Source organism: Cryptotermes secundus, unplaced genomic scaffold, assembly GCF_002891405.2.
Source record: "Cryptotermes secundus unplaced genomic scaffold, Csec_1.0 scaffold692, whole genome shotgun sequence".
Taxonomy (NCBI): Eukaryota; Metazoa; Arthropoda; class Insecta; order Blattodea; family Kalotermitidae; genus Cryptotermes; species Cryptotermes secundus.
In genome coordinates this window covers 27,246-51,976 of record NW_019735469.1, presented here as the reverse complement: position 1 = coordinate 51,976, position 24,731 = coordinate 27,246, and the positions used below count along the sequence as shown (strand labels likewise).

Genomic DNA, 24,731 nt, shown 5'->3' with positions numbered 1-24,731 from the left:
TATTTTCGTATTATCAATCAATATACGTCTTGGTCTTCCTTCTGGCTTTCCTACCAAAATTCTATGTGTTCCATTCGTGCTATATGTCCTGCCCATGTCATACTCCTTGCCTAAGTTAGTCTAATTATATTTGGCGAAGAGTATACGAAGCTCCTCATTATGCAGTTTCTTTCCAACCTCCCGTCACTTGATCTCTCTTCGATCCAAATATTCTCTTCAACACCCTGTTCACAAACATCCTCAGTCTATGTTCCTCTCTTAATGTCAGAGACCAATGTTTCGCGCCCATACAGAACCATAGGTAAAATTATATTTTCGTATAATCTAATTTTTCTGTTTCTAGACAGCAGACGAGAAGACAAAAGGTTCTGGACTGAATGGTAGCAAGCATTACCACAGTTCAATCTCCTCTTACAATATAATTTATAATATAATTTCATCCTGAATCAGGTTTTTCATTTGTTATGGTCGTTCCAAAATATCTTAACTGTGCCACATTTTCAAAATATAGTATCTGTCAGCTATCTTTATGTCATGATTTTGCCCTGCATGGGGTAGGCATCTTTTTAAATGGAGTACATTGTAAAATATGTTGAGGAGTACTGTTCCAAAGCATAAACATAAACGTAATGGAAGTGAGGAAATAAACTTATTAGAACAATAAGCTGAAAGCTTGCAGTAAAGGAGTATCAGTTTTGTGCAATCAGTACACGTAATAGAATTCCAAACACGAGGACGTGTATTGAAGCGTGGATATACTCGTAAGTAGGGTAAAACATGACACATACATGCATTCAAGGGAAGAAAAGAGAAAGGTTGATATAAGAACAAGATCCAAGGATGTCATACACTGAGAAGATAAACGGGAGTCTCTTTAATCCGGAAATAAAATTTAAATCAGGAAGTAATTCGAAGCTTTAATAATAATAATAATGATGATGATGATACCACTAACAACAATGAGTACAGTCTTCTGAAATATATCGCCGTTCAGTTAATTTAATTGCAAAGATATTCCGAAGATGTGCACTATTTCCGTCCACAGGGAGGAAGACCAAGATGTCTGCCGTCTGATTCTCGCTGGTTTCTTCCTTGGCTCACTCTTCGACCCCAAACAGAGGGACTATACATTTTTCTAAAACGTCCGAAAAGCTCAACCTAAGAACTCTGAAGTCTGTATACTATTCATATCCACTTCTTCGAAAACTATAACAAAACATTCACAATTTTTTTCCAACATAAAAGTGTTAGAATCATTAAACCTACGTCGATGAGAGATGCTGCACACAAAACGTGCACGCACCAGCTAAGACATACATATAAAATTATGTTTGAAAACAGTAGCGTCTAAGAGAAATGAGTACCAGGAATCTTCCTGGGGGTAAAGGGCGACAGGGGCGTAAGGCTGACAACATCACCGCCATCTGTTAACCGATTATCTAGAAAATGTGGAAGCCTCGACGTCTCACAACCCCATGGGCCTCCACGGTCTATTACAGAAATAGCTTTAACGGCAGACTTCACCTCAGAGATGATAATGTTGAAGTGGAATTCAGAAAGAAAAGTTCTACCTCCTGGGATATAACGTCATGTAAACTGCTGAGAATATCAACCGACGTTTCGGAACAATATTTTGCCCTCATCTTCAGGCTCGAAGAATAACCGAAGCGTTAAAGCAGAGGGGAAGCAGAGCCTGGCTGTGAGGGGAAGTATATTAAGATAATCTCAGAAATATTTATGTGGCATCCTCGGTTAGCACTCCTGCGCAGAAAAGCAGACGACGGCCATTTTCTTAGCAACATATATGTTGTGGATACTAACTCTGTATTTACTTCGATCCTAAATCTATTTCCCACTAAGTATTATGCGATTATCTTTAGGAATAATGAATTACCTTGGCTTATGTACAGGATACTGTGCAATTTGGTGTAAAAATAACAACAACAGTTTCTGTGGCAATAAAACATGGATTACAAAAACTGTCAGTAACAAGATTCTCTATTAGACATAATCCAGGCATAAATACAATAACGAGCGAGTGCATAAGATCTAAAAGTTTGTGACAACGGTAACTGCTACAAGTATTATGTTTGTTGGACATTATCCATCGTCTTGCATATTTTTTAAAAAACCGTCCTGTTTCTATTCCGGAGATAGGGGCTAGCTCTATCTATTGGACCCAACTGAGTGGGTTTTACCTGACGACGGGAGCAGAATCCAGTCTCCGAAACGCTGTGTTCTGAAAAAGAAACAGGACGGTTTTTTTTTAAATAGACAAGACGATGGAAAATGTCCAAAAACATAATACTTGTAGGAGCGAGTGTGGTTTTGTGACCCAGAAATATTTACCTATCAGTACCTCCACAGTTACAAATTTAAATGCTGATGTTTCAGCTCAGCTGATGAACGTTACAAACCCCACTTCGTCGGCTGTAATGCTGCTCCCACATTCTGCGAGCAGGAGCGTGAAATGATCTGATATCGATTCTGAAGGAACGCAGTGTCCAGTTCCCTTCATCGGCGCGACTTCCTTGCGAAAGGTGATCAGAGGCTCAGGCAAGAGGTTGTGCCTTGCGAACTGTTTCTGGGCGCCATCAGCAGGAAGGGTACAGAGTGTCAGATGGAGGAATTAGAAAGAATTCGGAAGGAAGCGAGTGTAAAGTAACCTCTAATTTGACTGAAGAAATTTTTGAAACCCAGAAAAACATCGGAATATCCGGTGTCCAAGCTGAGATTCGAGCCGGAAACCTCCCCAATAAGAAGCAAGATAAGCCAAACCGTTAGGTCCAAGGTCCCAAACTCTATTAACGGGACATCTTACAGTACACATCATTCTACAGTGGGCACAGAGAACAGTGAAATTATGGATAAAGCTTTTACTATATTTAATTAAACACTTTAACTAACTGACTGAATGGAGCTGAGCCCTTCTTGAGAAGCCGCCAGTTCGGTAGCTATTCAAGAACTTGCCAGCATTTTATGGAACCCGAAGGTTCATTACTGTATTCATCAATGCCCTCCACTGGTCCATATCTTGAGCCAGATCAATCCAATCAATACCACCCCATCCATTCTCTCTAAGATCCATTTTAATATTATCCACCCACCTACGTCTTGGTTTTCCTGGTACTTTTATGTTCTAGTATCCTGCTGAACATCATTTATTGTTCAACAGATGTCACTGCTTCACCGCCTCACGTGCAACGCGTCCTTACTAAAACCTATTAAACATTTTCTGTGCATTTTACTATATGCTTCGACCTACAGTGGTCATCATCAGGTGTTTAATATTGTTGCTGAAAACTGCTGTGCTTCTGTTTTGTGATTCCAATATTGGATGTGTAGTCCCATCTAAGCGCTCACGTATTTGTAACGTGTACTACATGTCCTGCCCATCTCATCCTCCCTGACTTCATCATTCTGCTTGTACCTGGCGATGAGCACAAGTTATGAGGACCCTCTAATTAAGCACCTTACTGTGGGGAGAGCTCCAATAATCCTTTTATCACTGGCTCTACAACCCCCTAGGGCCCTGGCCTCTGATTTTCAGTTTCATTGTCATTTTACAGAAGGTAGGACTCCTTGGACGAGTGATCAGCCCGTCGCCAGGCCTCTACCTAAACGCAGAATAAACACATACACACACCAAACATCCATGCCTTGTGTGGGATTCGAACCCACGATCCCGGCGTCCGAGCGAGCGAAGACAGTACATGCCTTAGACCGGGCGGATACCGTGTCCGCCCAATAATGTTCTTACGTGGGTTACTTAACGACGCATTATGTACCGAGACTATGCAGTGTTGGATGGTAAGATGATATACACGTATCAATTCGAGAGAGATTTGGGCGGTATTTATCGTGGTCGATCCGCATACTATACCGGAATTTGTCTAGTGGTACTGATGAAAAAAATCAAAACCCTCGGTCAGGATAGCGAGATTCGAAGCGAGAACCTGCCGAGTATAAATCTATAACTTTAAGGGCGCGTTTCCACGGGGTGTGACACGCTAGCGTGAGGCAGGTATTCGTGAGTATGACCCATGTGAACGAAGCGTCGTGGAAAATCTTATGACGTCACAGGCAAGAGTGAGGGCTCACGCTTCATATAAAACATGTTTGATTTTCAGTCGTGAGTTTGCCTCTACCATGTCTACACCGGATCGGGTGATAAAATTACGAGAAAGGGAAACTGTGCGGTTTTTGGAATTATATGCAGATGAACCAGATGAATTTACTAATTGTACTTTTTGGAACACGAAATAAAAATTCCAGACTCTTGAAAGAGTCTCCTGTGGCTAAATATCGTAAAGTCACTTGAAGTTTTGTTTTTGCACTTACTGCCTGTCTCATATTAGTATCTGATTTTGCGACCAGTGGTGAAACGCGTTCCAGAAGGAAATCAAATTGGTCTTCAGACACTCGTAGTAAGTTCTTGAAATCATCTGGGTAACTATTTCTGAGTTCCATGTCAACCAAATTATGTGGCCCTAATTTCCTCTTTAGAATCCACTTCCGAACCCACCATCGTCTTTTCTTCCGTTTTCCTTTCATTTCCACCATCTACTTCATTCTCTGCGCTAAAATAGCAGCAAAAACTGAACTCACAACAGCACAACTTTCTATGAGGAGCTCGTTCATGGCCGGCTTTCCGCGATCAACTGAATCACGTCTTCGTGGACACTTCAGCCAGTGTGAACTACTCACGACCCACGACTGGTGGGTTCACGCGTGCAAATTCACGAAAGCAAGCACGAAAGCGTTGCACGCTTTCGTACCCACACCCCGTGGAAACGTAGCATAACGCTAGGCCACCCAGCTCTGTCCGGCGAGTCTTTAGCCTCTGAATAGATGCAGATAAGTGGTCAGTTTCGCGTTGTGATCGCTTTGCTTCTTGATAAAGCTCCCCTCCTCCCCAGTGCGTGATGGATAGGGATTGGCTAGGCCCCAGGACCGGTTGGGTGCTGTCGAGAATCAAATTTCCGATTACTATCCGTCGTCGTCACTACACCTACTGAGAGACCACAGCTGTTCCCCATTTAAGAAATAGCCTAATTTTATTGTAACCGGTGGAATACAGAGTGTTCAATCAAGGAGGAAACTACGCAACACCGCTGACCGGACCCAATATTCCTCACAGATTACTACTGTAACTGTAACGGCGCGCGTTTATCAGCGCTAATGACTCATTCTGCTATCAGCAGTTACAGTAGCAATCTGTGAGGAATGTTGGGCCGGGTCAGCGCTGTTGCGAAGTTTCCTCCTTGACTGAACGCACTGTACAGGACATAAAAACAATAACAATATATAAAGACCTGACAACCATTAGACAGGAAAATGTTTCCTTTAATATCATCTGCAACTAAAAATGCCAAATGTACGGTAAAGTTGTCCCTGTGCTCAACTAATTAAGCACTGCGCCATGAAGACATGTGGGGTAGTGGAAGTATAGACACAAATTTTCTTGATCTCAGCACTAGTTGGAGGTGAGTGGTAGTCTTCACGCCCCGGTCGCTTAACCCCCGGGGAAAGAGTCCCTGGTACCCACTGGATAGGAGGCTGGGTGGGCCCAAGAGCCGGTCTAGATGACTTAGAGAAGAGAAAATTCTGGACCCTACCGGATTCGAATTCCGACTTTCCGGTCGTCCAGTCGTTAAACCGACTGAGTTATCCCGACTCTCAAATATGTTTCGTAGTTTTTGTAATGCTATTCATCGCTTGTAACGTGTTCTGAACCTGCGTACTTTTGTATGCATGGCAATGAACCTCCCGATTCTGCAACAAGCGAGAAGGGGATGAGTTGAATAAAGCGGGAATGCTTACGACTTCTGTCGGGTATGTGTCCCGGTCAAATTTCGGCAAGGGCATCTGCTGTCCTGACTAAGGATTTCGACGTGTCTTCAATCCCTCAGGATAAATTCTTGAATAATAACACCATGAGCATTTTCTTACACATCCCTGCCTCTTCATTATGCCATGTACCTGATCATCTCATCTTTCGACCCTCTATAATACGACAATGTGGTAAAATGCAAAACAAATTCAAGAGGAATGGAATTTCTTGACCAAGTGACCGAATCTTGACTCCTCAAGAAGAGACTGGCTCCACGCAATTAGACTGGTCAGTCAGTATGTGCTAGGGGATTTACTGCGCCATCCAGTAACGCGTGTATTGCCTGCGATGCTGTTCGAATTAAATTCCAGGCAGAGACATTCTATTTAACTGCGAAAAATCTATCTATCTATCTATTTATCTATCTATCGCTTTCTGCGTATCTTTTTTATCTATCTAAATATGGCTCTACAGCATTTTGTTGCACCTTGGCCGCTTTTTCAGTTTCTTAATCCTATACGCAGTTCGTAAGACTCATTGCACGCGGGATCAGCCTCTCGCAAGGCCGCTACCTACACAAAAAACAACACAAACACAGAATACATGCACACAGGCATCCATGTTGCGAGTGGGATTCGAACCCACGACCCTTGTGTTCGAGCGGGAGAAGACGGTTAATGCCTTAGACCGCTCGGACGCTGTGATTGGCTACAAATAATTACAGCCCATGATAATGAAACCAACTCTATTTAAGTCGCTTTGTCTTCCAGTATAGCAGTAATTTTGACGCCTGTAATTGTTAATTCGATGAAACTGTCCCATTACATGCACTAATTATGGACTTCTGCAGTGATGGTAATGAACTTTCCGGTTCCATAATATTGGGGCATGTAGACTCGTTGCTAGGCAACGATCGCGAAATAAGCAACTATACAACGACCGTTACTAGACAGCTTCACGTAAAAACAGATGAACTGTGTTTTCTGTGCGGTCCGCGCCTAGATGCTATAAGCACGACAAGTTAGTGAGTTATGGGGTTCAGCTGTTGTGAGAAGATGGTACCTGACGTCGGGAATTGTTCGGAAAATCCAGAGGAAGGGGAACGTCCGCCGTTTGAAGCCGCTACCAAGTAACGGCTAGTGAAGACTGTAACAGACTGAGAGACTTAATGTGCCCTATAGTGTGTTATGAAATGTGTAGAACAGAGGGTAGTAACGAGTTGTAAGAGTTCAATAAATCCGATTACCAATCCAAACCCCGTCTATAGTCACTAAATCACGTGACAACATAGAATATCTCAGGTTAATAAAAACGAAACGGTCAGCGGAGTTCCTGCTTTTAATCTCTGAAACATTAAGTCTATGGGTCGAATCTTAGCATCAGTGTTTGTAATTATATTATATTATGAGAAGCACCGCCAGTTACTGCAATTAATGAGGTCAGACGTAACGTAGTGCTCTGAACAGTATTAACTGCCCGTAACATGCCGTCCGCCTCATCTCTCTGCACTCCCTGATGACTGGGAGTGGTCATGTACCTTTGTAATTACTGATTAGATTCTGCTTGTATCTCTACCATTGCTAGTACCTGCTAAATTATGAGGGGATTGTGGGTACCAACTGCAAACTACATTGATTTCGTATTATATACACAGTGCCAGGAAGAAAGGTATCCAAAATAAAATAGTTATATATCAGAAAGCATTTACTATACATATTTATGGCTTACACCATTACAAAGGGAAACTCTCAAAGTTTTCTTCTGGCTATATAATTTTCTCAGTAAATTTAAATGGGGGCTCCCTTGGTTGGCACGACAAATATCCAGACGATCCAGCATGTTTGGTGTTATCGTAGCCACGGCGTCCCTTATGCGGGCTTTCAGGTGTTGAAGGTCGTTGATTTTAATCTGCTAGACAATGTTCTTCACAAAACCCCACAAGAAAAAATCCACTGGGATTAAATCTGGCGACCTAGGAGGCCAAGCGATTGGTCCACCTCTGCCAATTCATATCCAAGCCATCTCTCTGTGCAGGTGATTCCTAACATGGTGGCAAAAATGTGGCGGCGCATGCGCGTAAGCCGGGCATGAAAAAACTTTCAGAGTTTTCCTTTCCGAAGACAGAAACCGGATACGTGTATGACAATTAGTTTCCGAGATATCATTTTTTTTTATTTTGGATACCTTCCATCCGGACACCTGTACCTGTACTGCCGATCACAGTGGCCGGCCGATCTAAAGCATGAAACTGTCTTCGTTAGCTCAAATTCTCGGATCGTGGTTTCGAATCCCAATCGAGGCATGGATCTCTGTGTGCATCTCTTTTGTGCTTGTGTTGCTCTGTGTAGGTAGCGGCCTTGCGACGGGCTGATCCCCAGTCCAAGGAGTTCTAACAGCTATGTATAGGATCAAGAAACTTAAAAAAGCGGCCAAGGCAAATAAACGGCCATATAATAATAATAATAATAATAATAATGTGCTGTCCGTGTCTTCAGACCTAGCAGTTGTAAAAATCACAAAGTGAGGCAAGAAATGTAGCCTGCGTGTGAATTGTTCTGGGGCCCACCCAGCCTCCTAACCAACGTGTACCTGGGGCTAATTCCTCTGGAGTAAAGCAGCCGGAGCATGCGACTGACCGTTTGCTCCAAATAATGCCGAGATCAAGAATACGTGGATCTATATATCCACTCCCCCATATGTTTTCAAGGCGTAATGCTTAATTAGTTAAGCACAGAGACAACGTTATCTTTAACTCCCTCCTCCGAACAGTGCAGTTGTAGCCACTACTCCGCTTTTTTTTACCTTACTTCTCGTCAATTCTCACGCAAAATCTAACGCCCACAGCTGCATACCAACTATTATGAGACTGCAATTAATGAAGAATTAATTAATTAATGTACGAAGACAAAAACTTCGTACATTGTACGAGATGTGTGCTATTCCCGGGCTAAGTGTTTTGCAAACCAAAGAACTCAACTGGCTCATAGGAAGAAAATCCCACCTCTCCATTGAGAACAAGTTACTAATCTACAGAACAGTCATCAAGCCTATATGGACATACGGCATAGAACTCTGGGGCTGCACCAACATCGCCACTATACAGCGTGCCCAGTCCAAAATACTCCGATCCATCATGAACGCACCACGGTATGTATCCAACCACACCCTACATACAGATCTAAACACTCCTTACGTAACAGAAGTCATCCGAGAAAACAGCACCAAGTACTTCAGCAAACTAGAAACTCACTCCAACCCACTTTCAACCACTACTGCAACCTCATGAAAATCGAAGACTCGAAAGAAGTTGGCCATCAGATCTAACGAACTGAGGAAAACATCACTGGCTGTTTATTCCGCACACGCCATGAAGAGTGCATAACAAATATAAATTGTACACCAATCAGCACACTGACTTACACATTGTACACCAATTAGCACATTGACTTACAGATTGTACACCAGTCAGCACACTGACTTACAGATTGTACACCAGTCAGCACACTGACTTACAGATTGTACACCAGTCAGCACACTGACTTACAGATTGTACATCAGTCAGCACACTGACTTACAGATTGTACATCAGTCAGCACACTGACTTACAGATTGTACAGTCTGATTGTCAGTAAGGGAGAGAAATAATAAAAAAAAGTGTTTTGCAGAGAAGTAGAATCTGACGGGTTCTGATGATGTTGTACAGCAATCAGAATTACTGGGTTTTTGGACTTTGTCTATCGTTCGATACTATAGAAACTAGAAATCACGTTTCGGAAACTGAGTCTGTCTCCGTCCTCAGGTGAGGTGGGAGACACCCACACTGTTGCGTCCATTAGGAGAATCCAACAAGTTTAACTTGGAGTTTTCATGGCTTCAGAACACGCAAATATCCTAATGGATCCTATATATTATTATTCATATGGGAGGCACGCGGTAGCGTAGTTGGTTGAGGCACTATGTTACAAGCTGGAAGGTCGCGGGTTCAGTTCCAAATGGAGTCACTGGATATTTCAGTTGACCTATTCCTTCCAGCCACACTATGGCCCTGGGGTCGACTCAGCCTTTAACAGAAATGAGTACGAGAAATCTTTTTAGGAGGGTATATGGCGGCCGGCCCTTAAGACTGACAAACTCACCGCCATCTGTGAGCCGATTTTCTAAAAAAAAATGTGGGAGCCTCGACGTCTTACAAATCTACAACCTCCACCATGGCCTGTTACAGGGATAGCTTTACATTTTTTTTAATTCCTATTCATAGATTTGGTTTGTTAGGTAAATATTCCACTTCCTTTTTTACTTTAGTTTAAGTTCTGTACAAGCTTTATAACAAATTGTATTAACATGTTTTCCACTCTTCTCCCATACACAAATCCTGATCTCTCAGAAGTACACATTGCTGTAGTTATGCTGACATGGATTGTCCAGCGATTAATGCCATATTTTTCTAAGGAACCCAATAAAGGAGACGTCTCTCACTTCACTCGAGGACAGAAGCAGATCAAGATTTCGAAGCACTGTGTTCTTTAGAATATGGAACGACGGACGAAATCCAAATTCCCAGTAATTCCTAGTATTTCATTCTATTTTAGAAACAATAAACATGGCAGAAAATTCTCGCCTATCGTGGTAGTTACGTTCATGAAATGGAAGTCAACAAACCCGCGGCTTACGAGACTAAGGCCTTGTGCGAAATGGAGAGATAAGGAAACCGCGGCGCTGATATCCTCCGTTATATTTCAAAGAAGTCCCATTAGATTGACCTAATGCAGTATGATTTTTATTTCTACCTGAAGAAGGAAGGAGAACCAGCTTCAGAAATCTACATTTGTTGAGTCTAGATGAGACTGTGGGAAATGTTCAGTAAGTGGGTGAGTTTAATTCGAAATGTTACCCAGAGCATGTATATGCTCGTACGTGTGTGTTCTTGCTCATTTAGAGGCGTCTCAGCATTTTAGGCCATCTGCGACAGTGTATGTGCTCATGAATCCATACTCCATCATGCGGTAACATAAAGATACGCTTTGTACACTAGAAAACAGACACAGAATAAAACCGTTGACAAAACTCCTAGGAAACTTCTACCTCGGGCATATATCGAAAGCGATAAAAGAACCAGGACAAGTTGCCTTCAATTCCAGAGGTACCAGCTTCGAATTTCCGGCAAAGACATCAAATATACTGCGTGTCCTTCAGTTCTTTCAGGAGACAAGTGCCTGGACAATACCTTAAAATAGGCCACGAGAGTTTTCTTTTACGTCACTACCAATTCATAATTTACTAAGCATCCAAACATTCTGCTGTATGTTTTGATCTACTGACAGCGTCATAGGAAGACTTTAAACTGCATAGACGAATGCTGTTTGGATTCCAAAGCATGGCCAATGCAGTATTAGGGCTGCAGAGGTGGCATGGTTAACATTTACGCACGCAAAATGAAACCAGGCCTCTGCTCCATTCCTCAAAATCGGCATCTTAAGGAAAGGAAAATCAAAATATAAGGAAAAAGGTAAAGTTATCCCTGTAAGAGGCCGTGGAGGCCCATAGGGTTGTGAGACGTCGAGGCTCCCACATTCTCTAGACAATCGATTTAAAGACGGCGGTGAAGATGTCAGCCTTACGCTCCGGCCGCCCTTTACTCCCCAGGAAAATTTTTGGTACTCATTTCTGTTAGAGGCTGTGTTGAACGCAGGATCATAGTGCGGCTGGAAAAATTACGTCAGCTGAAAATTAGAATGACCTCATCGAGAATCAAAACCGCCACCTCCCGGGTTGTAGCATGGTGTCTCAACCAACTACGCTACCGCGTGCCGCATTTAAGAAATAAGAAAGAAATATATTAATATTAACATCAAATTTAAGAGTATTTTAAATAATACTTTTAATTTAAAAAAACAAGTATCAATAGAAAAAGTCTCAGACGGTTTCAACGTTAAGTTTATAGTGGAATTTTCTAGCCTGACTCTACGGCAGTGCTTCGTTAAACATCAGTAAGGCTGTACCGTACACACTTCTCAGGTTTTTGTGCGTTTGGTCTGTGGACTACATATATTTTCGTTACACTTAATATTTGCGGCTTTTGAGGAATTTCGTGGACACATTCCGGTTTCGACTTAAAATCGGAAATCAACAGCAGACCAGCATGCATTTCGTCGCTCATCTGAAGCATATATCGCCAAATATTTCTGGTACTTTTAAGAAGCAGAATGGTTGTATTCGGAAAAAGCCTTGTACAGGAAATTAATCACACATTATGCGTCCAATTTCCTTTCCCCGCAAGTCTCAAGGACACGTGAAAATATTGCGGTATATACACTTATTAGCTCCATTTTGAGGCATATTAAGCTTAAACAGCCGATCACAGTGGCCGCGCCGTCTAAGGCATGAACTGTCTTCGCTCGCTCAAACAATGGGATCGTGGGTTCGAATCCCACTCAAGGTATGGATGTGTGTGTGTTTATTCTGTTTGTGTTGTCCTCTGCGTAGGTAGCGGCCTTGCGAAGGGCTGATCCCCTGTCCAAGGAGTCATACCGAATGTTTATAGGATTAAGAAACTGAAAACGTGGCCAGGACTCAGCAAAGGGCTATACAGTCACTGATAAATGAATGAGTGGAGGGTAAATACATAAGCTAAGGAAAGAGGCGAATTTGAAAACTCCTGTACAATCCCCCCTATTGAATATCAATTCCTTCTTCCCATTGGTTGTAACGAACAACACTCGACTATGTAGTCCAGTAGAATTTCAGTGACGTTTCGGAGACGGTTACTGCCTTCATCATCAGGACAGAAAAGTGTGCAAGGGAAGCAACCAGCAGCAAGTTAGCATTTTCACTCCATTTCCTGCTTGTATGACAGGCTTTGCTGTGTATTCAATCGGCTTATTATTTTCCTTGTAATTACAAATACGATCTTAATGGACGCACCGTTTTCAGCTAGAGGATTTCTGCAACATAGCATATCAGCGTTTGGAGGCTGAGGTTTCTCGTTCTTTGTACAGGAACAAAAGAACACAGAAGACTTTACACAGGCCAGGTCTCGATGGATGTGTTCGCCCTAAATTCTAGTCTCGAGCACCCCCCCCCCTCCTGCCCCACTCTTCCCTTTCCTTTGGTTGCCGAATGGTTGGTTACATGTGTAAAGCAAATGGGATTCATGAATCAATACTGTCTGCAGGATTTCACTATTCAGAAATACGCCTGATGTTAACACGTGGCCCGGCAATGGGGGTTGGGAGGAGCCAGGCTTTTGTCAAAACAACAAAGAAATCAAAATCAAAAGGAAGGAAAAAAACTCCAAATATTAAAACCCAAAATGTAAAGTCTTTTATGTTGCATTTAATGTTCTAGCGGTAGTGACTGAAAACAGAATGGTCTCCTGACTTATAGTTTAGACACAGTTCGACGTTTCGAACGAACATATCGTCGGAAAGAATTAGGCGGGAAATTTGTCACCTGTCTCTGCCACTTCCTTCTTTGGCTTACTCTTCCATCTTGATGATGGAGGCGACGTTCCTCCGAAACGTCGGCCTCAATCTGAACTACACAGTGTTACAACACGAAGACCGTGTTATTTATTTTATAAAATGGCAATATATTGTGAATGCTCTAGGGCAATGATGATAATATGTCTTGAAGATCTTCAAGTTTGCAAATTGGGCAGTTTTCTTTTTGTCTTATGTGCAAAACGGTCTCTCAAGTACAGAGGCTGGCTGACAGACAGTGTTATCCCCCAAATTGGGCAGTTTTCTTTTGGTCATATGTGCAAAACGGTCTCTCAAGTACAGAGGCTGGCTGACAGACAGTGTTATCCCCCAAATTGGGCAGTTTTCGTCATATGTGCAAAAAAAAATACATACTGATCCCAAATTACTGTCGGGGTTTCCGTGGGCTGTAATTTTCAAATCGGAAACAACAAAATAAAACTGTTTACGGAATATAAAAGAGAACTGAAAAAATATATTTATTAATACTGTAACTTTTTTGTTGCACTCTCATATTAGGTAAGCAGATTTATTTTATTACCACCGGTTTGAAAGTTATACGCCACGGAAACCCCGACAATAATCTAGAATACCCTGTTAATTATAAACTCAAAGGTGTGGAATAAATACGGTTTTTGGGCAAATAATTAGGTCTATTCAAATTAGGAACCCATGTGCGCCTAATGTGGGGAAGTCATTGTTCTCCAGTTCTCGTTATATTTAACATGTCTTTCTGGTAATTACATTAATAATTATATAGTGTCACAGGTAATAAACGAAGAAAAATTTCCCATTACTTAATTAGTGTAAAAACTGTCCCTATAACAAGCCACGGGGGCCCATAGGCCTGTGAGACGTCGAAGCTCCCTCATTTTCTAGATGAACGGCTCACAGATGGCGGTGAGGTTGTCAGCCTTACGTGCCGGCCGCCCTTTATTTCAGGAAGGCTGCTGGTACTCATTCTATTAGAGACTGAGTGAAACCCAGGGCCATAGAGGGCCTGGAAAGATTAGGTCAATTGAAAAATCCCACGACATCATCGGGAATAGAACCCGCGATCTTCTTGGTTGTAGCATAATGACTTAATTACGCTACCGCGTGCCCCCTATTTCATTGGTGTACTATTTGCTTTCTTCTTTCTGTAAGCCTTGTAATAGCCCCCTCCAAATTAGGCGCCCTTCCTATATATATGACGAATTTCACACGTAACTCGAGAAATGCATTTGGAATGTTGGCTCCACTGACTTCCATACAAGTTGATGCTTGTTACAAGAACGGGTACACGCGGACTACGGTGACAAATTTTAGGAAACTCTCCTGCAAACAAAAGCCAGTTACATGACACTTCACCAAAACAGATGTTGCCATCTCTGTATTAACCCTTCAAAGCATAGTGGTTACTATGTATACCGATTTGTTTACCATTACAGCATTCTGACATTCTGTTCAGAGAGTGTATTTAACAGCCTGATTGGTCTTTGTAATGGAGACCAGCTGCGTTTTCCGTGAAGTCGAGTTTTGAGTCAAACATAGTGCTTTGAAGGGATAATCTGTTGACTATATTCGAAATGGAACACTTACCTCATCGTCGAAATTGTTATCCTGTTCAGACATTTATGTTGCGATGGTAGATGCACCAAAACTTCGATAATGAACGTGTCCTTTAAAGTGTCCGAATTAACACTTGATTAACAGAAAACGCTGGTCAGGTTACGAATGTTGTTATACGCACAACTTCAATTACTGGTCCATTTTTCATTTCTCTAGGTTTGAGTCTCGCTTCGTAGAAACAATATTCCTTCTTCGTCGTTTAAGCACAAGTTGAAGCGTGTTGTTCTGGTTTCATATCGATTAAAACACTTCGCTGATAAAATTTCTGGAATTATTTGTAGGAATATATTAGGAAATGCAAGAGAAAGGGCTTAGATGTAAAACTATTCTGTACTTTAAATGTTCGGGAATTGGGTGCCAAGAGATAATAAAATTAACTGAAAAGAAATTCTGTATGAAAGTATCCTATGTTGACGGCCGCGCCATAGCTCAAGCGGTTATCACCGCGGCGGGCTGGGTCCAATCCCGGATCTGGTCAAGTGGGATTTGTGGTGGACAAAGTTGCGCTGGGGTAGGTTTTCTCCGAGTGCTTCGGTTTCCCCTGTCAATCTTCATTCCACCAATTCTCCATCATCATAATCACCCGAGGCACGCTAGAATAGGCCAATCAGTGGCCGCCGTGCCGAGTGGACCCAGTTGGATTCCACCCCCCCACTAAGCGAACTTAAAAAGAATTTTTAAAAAAATCTATGCTGAAGGAACAAATCACAAACGACAACGAAAAAGCATGAAGAAGTTTCCTGACTGAATGAAAACAACAATAACAACATTTATACAGTTTCTACAAGAAGGGTTGCAAGTCATACTCACGTAATAATTCTTAATGTAATTGCGGATACATTCAATACAAAAATCTTTTTGACTGCATGTACATGATTACTCAAAAATTAATTTCAACTCAACAAATTTTATACTAGAGTTTATATATTTTAAGAAAGATAAAGTAATGAATCCGAAGGTCTTAATCTCTGTATATCTTGTGATTCATTATAATTAAAAGTAATCTGCCTCCATAATCTCAGGTGAACATATACAGTACGCGCCATAAAAACAGTACTGAAACTCGCGCATCTCGAAAGCGCATGTGCGTTTGTCGACGGGGCATAGCTCCAGCCGCACGTGTTCCCAGTAGTGAAAAGGAAGTTGTGTTGTGCTACAGAGACATGGTGATCGGACCATTTCTTCAGGATTTGGAAAGGTTCTGTCTTGCAAGGGGCCTTCATATGAATAGACAGTGGTATCAACAGGACGTCTTTTCATTTCAGTACTGTAATTTTGGCGCATACTTATTTACTCTTCATTTTTTATATATTTCAAAAGATGTCAAAATGTATGACTGCAAATGCTTGAAAATCTAGGCGTAAAATTGCTATGCTGGATTAACAGTGCCTGCGATCACTCCATCTAATTTTAATTTCGTAAATATAAATATTTCAGTTTTAATGATTAAGGAAGAGAACTTAAATATCATTAGTTGAATATTTTTCTGTTTCAAAATTAATCTGTAAAAGCTACAGAGACGAAATCCCAGGAAATTATGACAGAAAACCAAAACAAAATTTATAAAAATCACAGTTTTGCATAGTGTAGGCGAAAGAGCTAATAAAGTATATACTGAACGACACTGAGCCCTGTGCATAGGGCCTACAGTGAACAACAGTGTGTACTTGCTCCTTGAGGGTACTTGCACACACAGATAACCAATACTGAATTATTTTCTAAGCACATAATTAACGTATTGTAGTGTTTTGTCTTCATTCTCAGGTAAAGAGTACTAAATTATAACAACAGTATAACATTTGAGGCTCTCATAGCGCGGACTTCTCGTATGTGTCGCCGTTCTTTTCATACTTAGGCTCCGAAACTTTGCAGAATCCTGCTGCCACGCGGGGAAAAATGGTAAGGATATTGTAACGTGTAGGGGTGATTATGGACCGGGTTTGGATTGGTGACTCGACTTATTGACCACTTATACACACGATTCGAACTACAAGCAATTACAGCGCCACCTCTATTCTCCACAGATCACCACAGCACCCGCTAAGCCTTTCCCCGACAAAGGCTTTAACAGTTCAAATTTTTCAGCTTCAAGCACTCAAGTCCTCTCTTCACAGACTCCCGTACAGACAGGACTAGTCTTTTGCTTATAATATCTCGGCACGGACCACACAGAAAACAGAGCTCTTCTATTGTTGCGTTCGTGTCTGTTGTGTGAACTTGTTTACAGAGCTTTTGCCCAGAAAGGGAACTGGTATAACCGCCCATCTTGCGCCCGTTGCATGCCAACAGGTCTACACGCTCTAACAGAGAAAAGGGATTGAAACACGGTCCTGAGAGAACCAGTAGGAACCGGTGACCACGTGTCCGCCTACTTTTCACCTGCGAGTCTGTTTTTCTCGCGTGGCTTCTGTGCTCACGAAGCAGCTCTTTTCACCCCCCCCCCCCACAGCTTCCTATGGGCTCCTTTATAACCCAAGTCCGGATATGTCTTTCCATATTTCTCTTTTACCCAGAAGATGGAGAAAATATATTCCTCCGAAACGTCTTCCAAACTATATATTTTCACCAAGTAGCCTCGTCTAACCGTAACGCTTTTGGCTTGTATTCGGAAAATTGTCACTTCGAGGCTCGGATGGGACACCGCCTGTACAGATTGAGATTTTTTGTCATTTTTCTTCAATAAAAGTAAATTCCGTGATACTGGGTCAATTAGGTCGCAACCGCTTCCTTTCAAGCCCTTTACAATTCATCATTCTTAGTCCTAATTCTGTCGTTCGACGCTGCAAAGTCTTCGATACTGAAATCATCCTAAAGCAACACACACACCCACACAACAAGCAGCCTCACATTTGCTTTGGCTTTTCTTGTTTTCAGGGACGATCAGCATCTTGCATTCTGTGGGTTCCATTTCGTGCTAGGATCTTAAAGAACTGTTTGAAAACTAAATAGTTCTACTATAATGGCCTTGCCGTGCCATAGCTCAGGCGGTTAGTCACCAGCTCCCACCGAGGAGGACCGGGTTCGAGCCCGGCGTCAGGTCACGTGGGATTTGTGGTGGACAAAGTGGCACTTGTGTAGATTTCCTCCGAGTACTTCGGTTTCCTTTGCCAATTCTCAGTCCACTGACTGCTCCACAATCATCATCATTATCATCATCATCATCTATCATCCGGGGCTGGTACAATATGCCAAATAGAGGCCGACGTACAAAGTGAACTCAGTCTCACCCCACCCAAAGAAACTAAAAAAAAAATTAAAGACCTCTTAAATGTTCTGGTTGCGTGGTCCCTTCGAGTTGCTGAAACCGCACAGCTTACAGAAGTGTACATGACAACTTTACCCAATTCGACAAGAGTACGTGTTGCTAGGATGGTGACCTACGTGTAGCGGAAAACAAAGGGAATTACGTATTTCGTATGATTTGAGGTTATCTTAGGGTTCATTATGAAAAGTGCTGTTTCCGGGTTTTGTAATGCCGTTTAGTTCGGGGTAGAGCCATGTTCTGCAAAAAAAATATCGCTTCCATCTTACGGGTGGAAGATTAAGTTAAAATAGAAATCAGCAGGCTGTAACCTGACGTTGCTTGGCTTACTCTTCGACCCTGAAGATGGAGACGTTATGTTGCTTCGAAACATCGCCTTATCTCCGAAGTACACGGCGTAATAGAGCATAAAACAATACTGTTCACTAAGGATTAAGTAACTGGGTCTGCTAATGTTCCAAAACTGAATAATCCTGTCTTCGATTTCACATCGGACCTATCTGTGTACAAAAAAGCTAGGCATTTTAGGCTTTCGACTTGGTCTGTCCTGCTCAGCATTCCGCCCATAAATTTATCTGATAAATTCCGAAGTTAATACTGACACATGAAATCCCAAATTTGGCTTATCCCATTATGCCGCCATGAGTCCAAGTGTGAATATAATTAAGCGTAATTCAACACGCACGCACCTCACACACGAATTCTGTTTGCTGCTACACGCTCACTTACCCCTTGCGAAAGGATAGGCATAACTATTGTGGCATATTTGCTCAAAGCACGAACTGTGGAGCCAGAGAAACAGCCGTTCATAGCAGACGGCTCTGAAACAACATTCGTTTCTAGGCAACGGCTCGGTAAACGCGTTCTCACGGCACAAAAACGAGAATCCTGTGTGGATGCGGGATCGAATACCTCCACTGTAGCCTTGCGAGTCGTAGGAGGAGATGGAAAGAGAAGTCTCGAATCTGAGATAGTAAAACATAGCTGCGAGTCCCACAGGACTCGGACCCGTGAATGATTGCGCTGGCAAGGACTAGCAGCATTTGTAAACGACAGACCCGTCCTCTCGTCAGAAAGAACGCCCCACATCAACAAACCTGTAACTGACTGATAGTATAATAAGAATCTGGTCGTAAGCCCAAGATGGGTGCTTTATGCCAAGACAGACTGACCGACTGACCATCGGTCAGAATCAATTCACAGTTCAGTTGAAAGACAGAATAGTTGAAGTGGAGTGTCCAGTCGGAAGATGGCAGTGTCACAGTGATTTGTGAATTGTTGTAACCAGTTGTATGAAGGTCCAATAAATTCGATCATCAAATCCAAACCCCGTTTTATTAGTCACGCAAACATCTGATATGTGACAGTATCTACCGGACTAGACGGTGTCACTGTAGACAGAACTCTTAAAACTAATGCAAACATAATTATTGGACTTTTAGCCAAATATCTCATAAATACGCTGCTTAACGACGCATTAAATATGCCAGTGTCTATTTTATATTTATCTATTTATGTGACAGCGACTTAAGTCAACAGTTTGTACTGTACAGGGTCAAACGGAATAGTGTTTAGTGAATAATTAATTCCATCGGACGTGGCAAAACGCATTCGTGAGATAATGTAACGTATTCTCCTGCAATTAGCCTGAAGGACGGAATAAAATCACGAAATGCCTCTGTCAGCGTGCCTGGTAATTGCCCATCCCTAATGTAGATGAATGAGGCGCTATACCCCCCCCCCTAACTTTTTCACATGAGGAAGGATATAGACGAAATTTCTGGAACGCTGTGATCTGTTCGGAACCCTATACAAAGGGCAACGTCCAGAAACCCGAAAATACTAAGGAAACAGTAATTACGTCATACATAAATCGACATAACTCAATAAATCACTTAAGTAATTAATTTACATGGTACAGCGCGATTCCATTCTGGTGTTTATTATTTGTTAGCCATTCAAAGAATTCTCTAAACTTTATTAGACATAAAATTTCATCACCATGTTAACAAAAGTGTGCCACTGAATCTTATCTTGAGAAATGTGAATCCAGTCCACGACTTCTCACCCTCTTTATCTCACGTTCACTTCATTTCTATACCGAATTTACTCCATGACCAAACTTTCTCACTGCACGGTTTTGTTCCCATCCCAGGCAGCTTGCCCCCAACAAGTGACAGCTGAAAAACTAACTCCGACCTGGTCCCCTCTCTTCATATCGGTACCGAGTCCTGATCCATAGCTCAAGCGGTTAGTCGCTGGCTTCCCACCGCGGCGGCCGAGGTTCGATCCCGGGTCTGGTCAAGTGGGATTTGTGGTGGATAAAGTGGCGTTGGGTCGGGTTTCCTCCGAGTACTTCGGTTTCCCCTGCCAATCTTTATTCCACCAAATTCTCCATCATCATATCACCCGGGGCAGATACAATAGGTCAATCAGTGGCCGCCGTGCCGAGTGGACCAAATTGGACTCCACCCCCCACTAAGCGAAACTTACAAAAATATGTATTAATATACACTCCGCAGGTAGCGGTAGCCTGTAACAATCAATCGAGACTAGATGGTATGATGGTACTAGAGCTCGGATATCCGGACATTTTCATGTTCTATCTCAGTCTCTCTAGACGAATGTCCGAGCAGTTTGTATGTTTCAAATTCTTCCCCTTAGATCCCTCGTTATTCCTTCTCAACAATCAGCCTATCGCATCTCATTTGAAAGTAATAAAGGACTCTAGAACATGTTTCATTTTACCAATGTCCACTGATACTTTCTCGAAATCACTGGCTATTTTTTTTTTCCCACCAGAGCGAGCGAATCTTCTAGCGTTGCTCCTTTCTCCTGCAAGCGTTTGATTCCTTCTGTCAAGGAACTGAAATTTGCCTTTATGTAGGCACGATGCACGAGAACTGTTCCAGAGCAGCTTCAATTGCCCTCGCATCCTCCGTCTTCATTCAAACTACAGTGTTTTTCACTACCTGAAAATGATCGCAATAGTAAATTGTAGCATCAATCCACGTTCCCCACCTTGTGATGATGGGTTCCCGGGACAGTGGAGCACCAGGAGCCATAGACTTAAAATGTATTTTATGAGCTGGAGCCTTGACAAAAATCTTCTTCGTCCTCGACACAAAGAGCATCCGCTTGAGGAAATTTTTATCTCACTTCTCCGTCACTCTATGCAATGCATGAGCTAGGCAAGTAACGTGCACAAATTTCATATAAAACGACTTTATTGACTTCCCTGCTTTTACAATATATGGGACTGCATCGGTCACAGAAAGCATGACGTCGTCATGTCGTATACCCTCTGGCCACAGTAGAATCATCGACCTGTCGAAGAGTTTACAAACTGTGGAATGATTAACGTATTCTAGCGCCTCACCCGTAAGCAGAACCACTTCACCCGGTCCGCCAATTTCCAAGGTCCCAATGATGACGTTTGCACGTAGCGAGCCTCCGTATCGCAGGTCTCATCCATAGAAACGAAAATCTTCCCATGCACTTTATTCCTAATCATTTCCAGGATACTGTTGTAGCACTGGGAAAGGTAGGGGGTTCATCCCGGGTTAGAACGACCACAGTTTACTCCCAGAAAAGTTTTCAGTTTTCCATTGTTCAGAGCCCAAAACGGAATATGTGCGGACATCAGAGCACCGATGACCTATTTCCGCCTTCAGATGAACATTGTTGCAGTAACATTTGCACAGATTTTTTTTTTATTCGAAATTTGCACTGCTCGTATATGCTTGTCATGGCCGATATGTTGTTGTACCGTGACACATTTTTCTGCCGCTACTTTTGTGTCACACATCTTACAGTATAAAACGTTACCGTCAGTTGAAAATATATCATCTTCAAATTCAGCTACTATCTGCTTTAAATGACACGATTTAGATGGCTTTGCTTTAGGCATCGCGATAAAATGAATCGCTCTAGTGCAATATAGAACTGAGCTTCCCACACTGAGAACCTTTCGGCAACTGTATCTTTGTCTGTACGGTCAAGGGCGAGAAGCTGAAGACAGACGGAGTTTTACTGAGCAACAGTATGTCATAAAACCGAGGGATTCTGACTAGAAATATTTGTAACTAAGCAAATTGCTTTGCACAGAACTTGGAAAGGGCCGCAGTGTGAGTGACCGCTGTCGTACCCTGCTGCCAGCTTAAAACGTTTTATGATATGTAATGTCAGCACTTTCCGCAAAACGAACGGAAATGACGGGACATTATTACAACTTATTATTGCATACTGTGTTAGCAGGTATTTGCGGTGCAGCTGCAGGCTGCCTTTGTAGAGGCAGGAGAAAGAGAAAGAACACTTTACTTGCATATTATTCACATTTCTGAAAACATACGAAGAAAATTCCCCTAAAATTGCTAAAATGACAAAAAAAAACCTTAAAAGTCCAAACATTTACAGAAAAATTACCCCCAAATCGAAAAAATTACCTAAAAACTTCATAATGACGAAAAATGACAAAAAGTGATCTATTTCTGTAACCAGCAGCTCATCTCTGATATTTATAATTTATGGGCATCGAATAGGATACAAGGAAAAAAGATGACATGACATCAGAATCCAATCCCTGCTTATAATAGAATAACCAGACCAAATTAGTGTTCCTACCACCTTGATACCAGCAAATACATTCAAACGCCTTTATTTGTAATCACTTGATGAGGACTAGAGGAAAACACTTAAAAAATGAAATCTAATCCTACTTCCCACTGACGAAAAATTGTGTTAACAGGCTATGTATTTTGCTTGTCACTTCTTTCGGTGTGCAGCAATCGACACTACTCCTTTCTAGCTTTCCGAACCCGAAATATTTCACAAGCCTTAGAGCTTGAGTCAACTACTCGGTATGACATATGACAGCTCATGTCACCCACAAGAACACTAAGAGGCAGCCATTTTGCTGCAAGGTTGATATAACAACTAACACCAAAATGCGGCGACAAACGCTGCCGGGTTACCGAGTGCAGCATTAACTCGTGAGCTCATCATTAACCCGCGGCTGCAAGCAGTCAACCAGACCGTTGTGGGAACACAGCAGCAGAATCTGCTTTGGCAGCTGTCACTCGCTTCATTCACAAAGTTACCATTATCATGAACGAACTCAGTTCTGACTGCGCGTTGCGATGTGTCGCTCTTTAGAGCTCACACAAGGACTTCATTATGCCCTGGAGACTGTCACATCCTGGTATCGCTATGTGAACTCACACTTTACAGTAAGGTACAGGTAAAGCTATCGCTCTAACAGGACGTGGAGGCGCATAGGGTTGTGAGCCGTCGAGGTTCCCACATTTTCTAGACAACTGGCTCAACAGATGGCAGTAACGTCAGACTTAAGCGTCGGCCTACCTTCACCCACCAGTAAGATTCCCGGTACTCATTTCTGTTAGAGGCTGAGTCGAACCCAGGGTTATAGTGGGGTTGAAAGATCAAGTCAATTGAAAAATCCAATGACCTCATCAGGAATTGAATCCGCGGCCTTCCGGCTTGTAACATAGTGCCCCCATAGTTTACAGTTTCAGGGTAAAATCATAACACAAAAACGGTATGAAATACATAAATTAATATTCCACTCTGTATCTTAGCAGGCTTATCCCACTTATCTACTTATCGGCCTGCTTGTCCGCTTACCTCGCTGCTTACCGATCTGCCTGTGTCCATCTGACGTCTCCCTATATATTTATCTCTCTCTGCACCATTCGTCATCTCTATCTATCTACGCATCACTGTGCCTCTACTGAATACATATATCTCTACGCCTGTCTATATACATATCAATCTATCTAGTTTCAGTCTCTCTTTTTTAATTCGCTTAGTGGGGAGATGGAGTCCAGTTGGGTCCACTCGGCACGGCGGCCACTGATTGGCCTATTGTACCTGCCCCGGGTGATTATGGTGATGGAGAATTTGGTGGAATGAAGATTGGCAAGGCAAACCGAAGTACTCGGAGAAAACCTGCCCCAGCGCCACTTTGTCCACCACAAACCCCACTTGACCACACCCGGGATGGAACTCGGGCAGCCGCGGTGGGAAGCCAGCGACTAATCGCTTGAGCTATGGCGCGGCCGGTTTCAGTCTCTTTTAGTTTCTTGGGGTGGGGTGAGACTGAGTTCACTTGGTACGTAGTCCACTAATTGGCCTACTGTACCAGCCCCGGATAATGGATGCGGTGTAGTCAGTGGAATGAGAATTGGCAGAGGAAACCTAAGTAGCCGGAGAAAACCCGTCCTAATGCCACTTTTTCCACCATAAATCCCACATGCCCTGACCTGGGCTCGAACCCGACCGCCGCGGTGAGAAGCCGGCGACTCACCAGGATATGCATATCTGGAGAAGTGTGTTGGAAATAGAATCTAGTAACTGATGACGTAACGGTCTACGTCACTAACTGACGGTGACGTACACTCTTTCTCACAGTAAATGGAGTATAGCAGGCAGTTACTAACAGGAGCGGAATATGTCAGTGGCTGATACCGTTGTGTTCACTTTTACCCCAAAATACGTAATTCACGGCATTCGTCCAGATAGCAGCACT

At 42.6% G+C, this 24,731-nt stretch overlaps 1 protein-coding gene across 1 annotated transcript in view; it reads right to left on the bottom strand.

Moving 5' to 3' along the window:
- The window catches only part of LOC111869399 (dipeptidyl aminopeptidase-like protein 6), a 253,783-nt gene that overhangs the window by 211,849 nt on the left and 17,203 nt on the right, over positions 1-24,731 (bottom strand). Inside the window, exon 2 of the mRNA XM_033753417.1 lies at positions 14,893-15,187. Coding sequence (XP_033609308.1) covers positions 14,893-14,925 — 33 coding nt within the window. The 5' untranslated portion in view covers positions 14,926-15,187. The remainder of the gene's footprint in view (positions 1-14,892; positions 15,188-24,731) is intronic.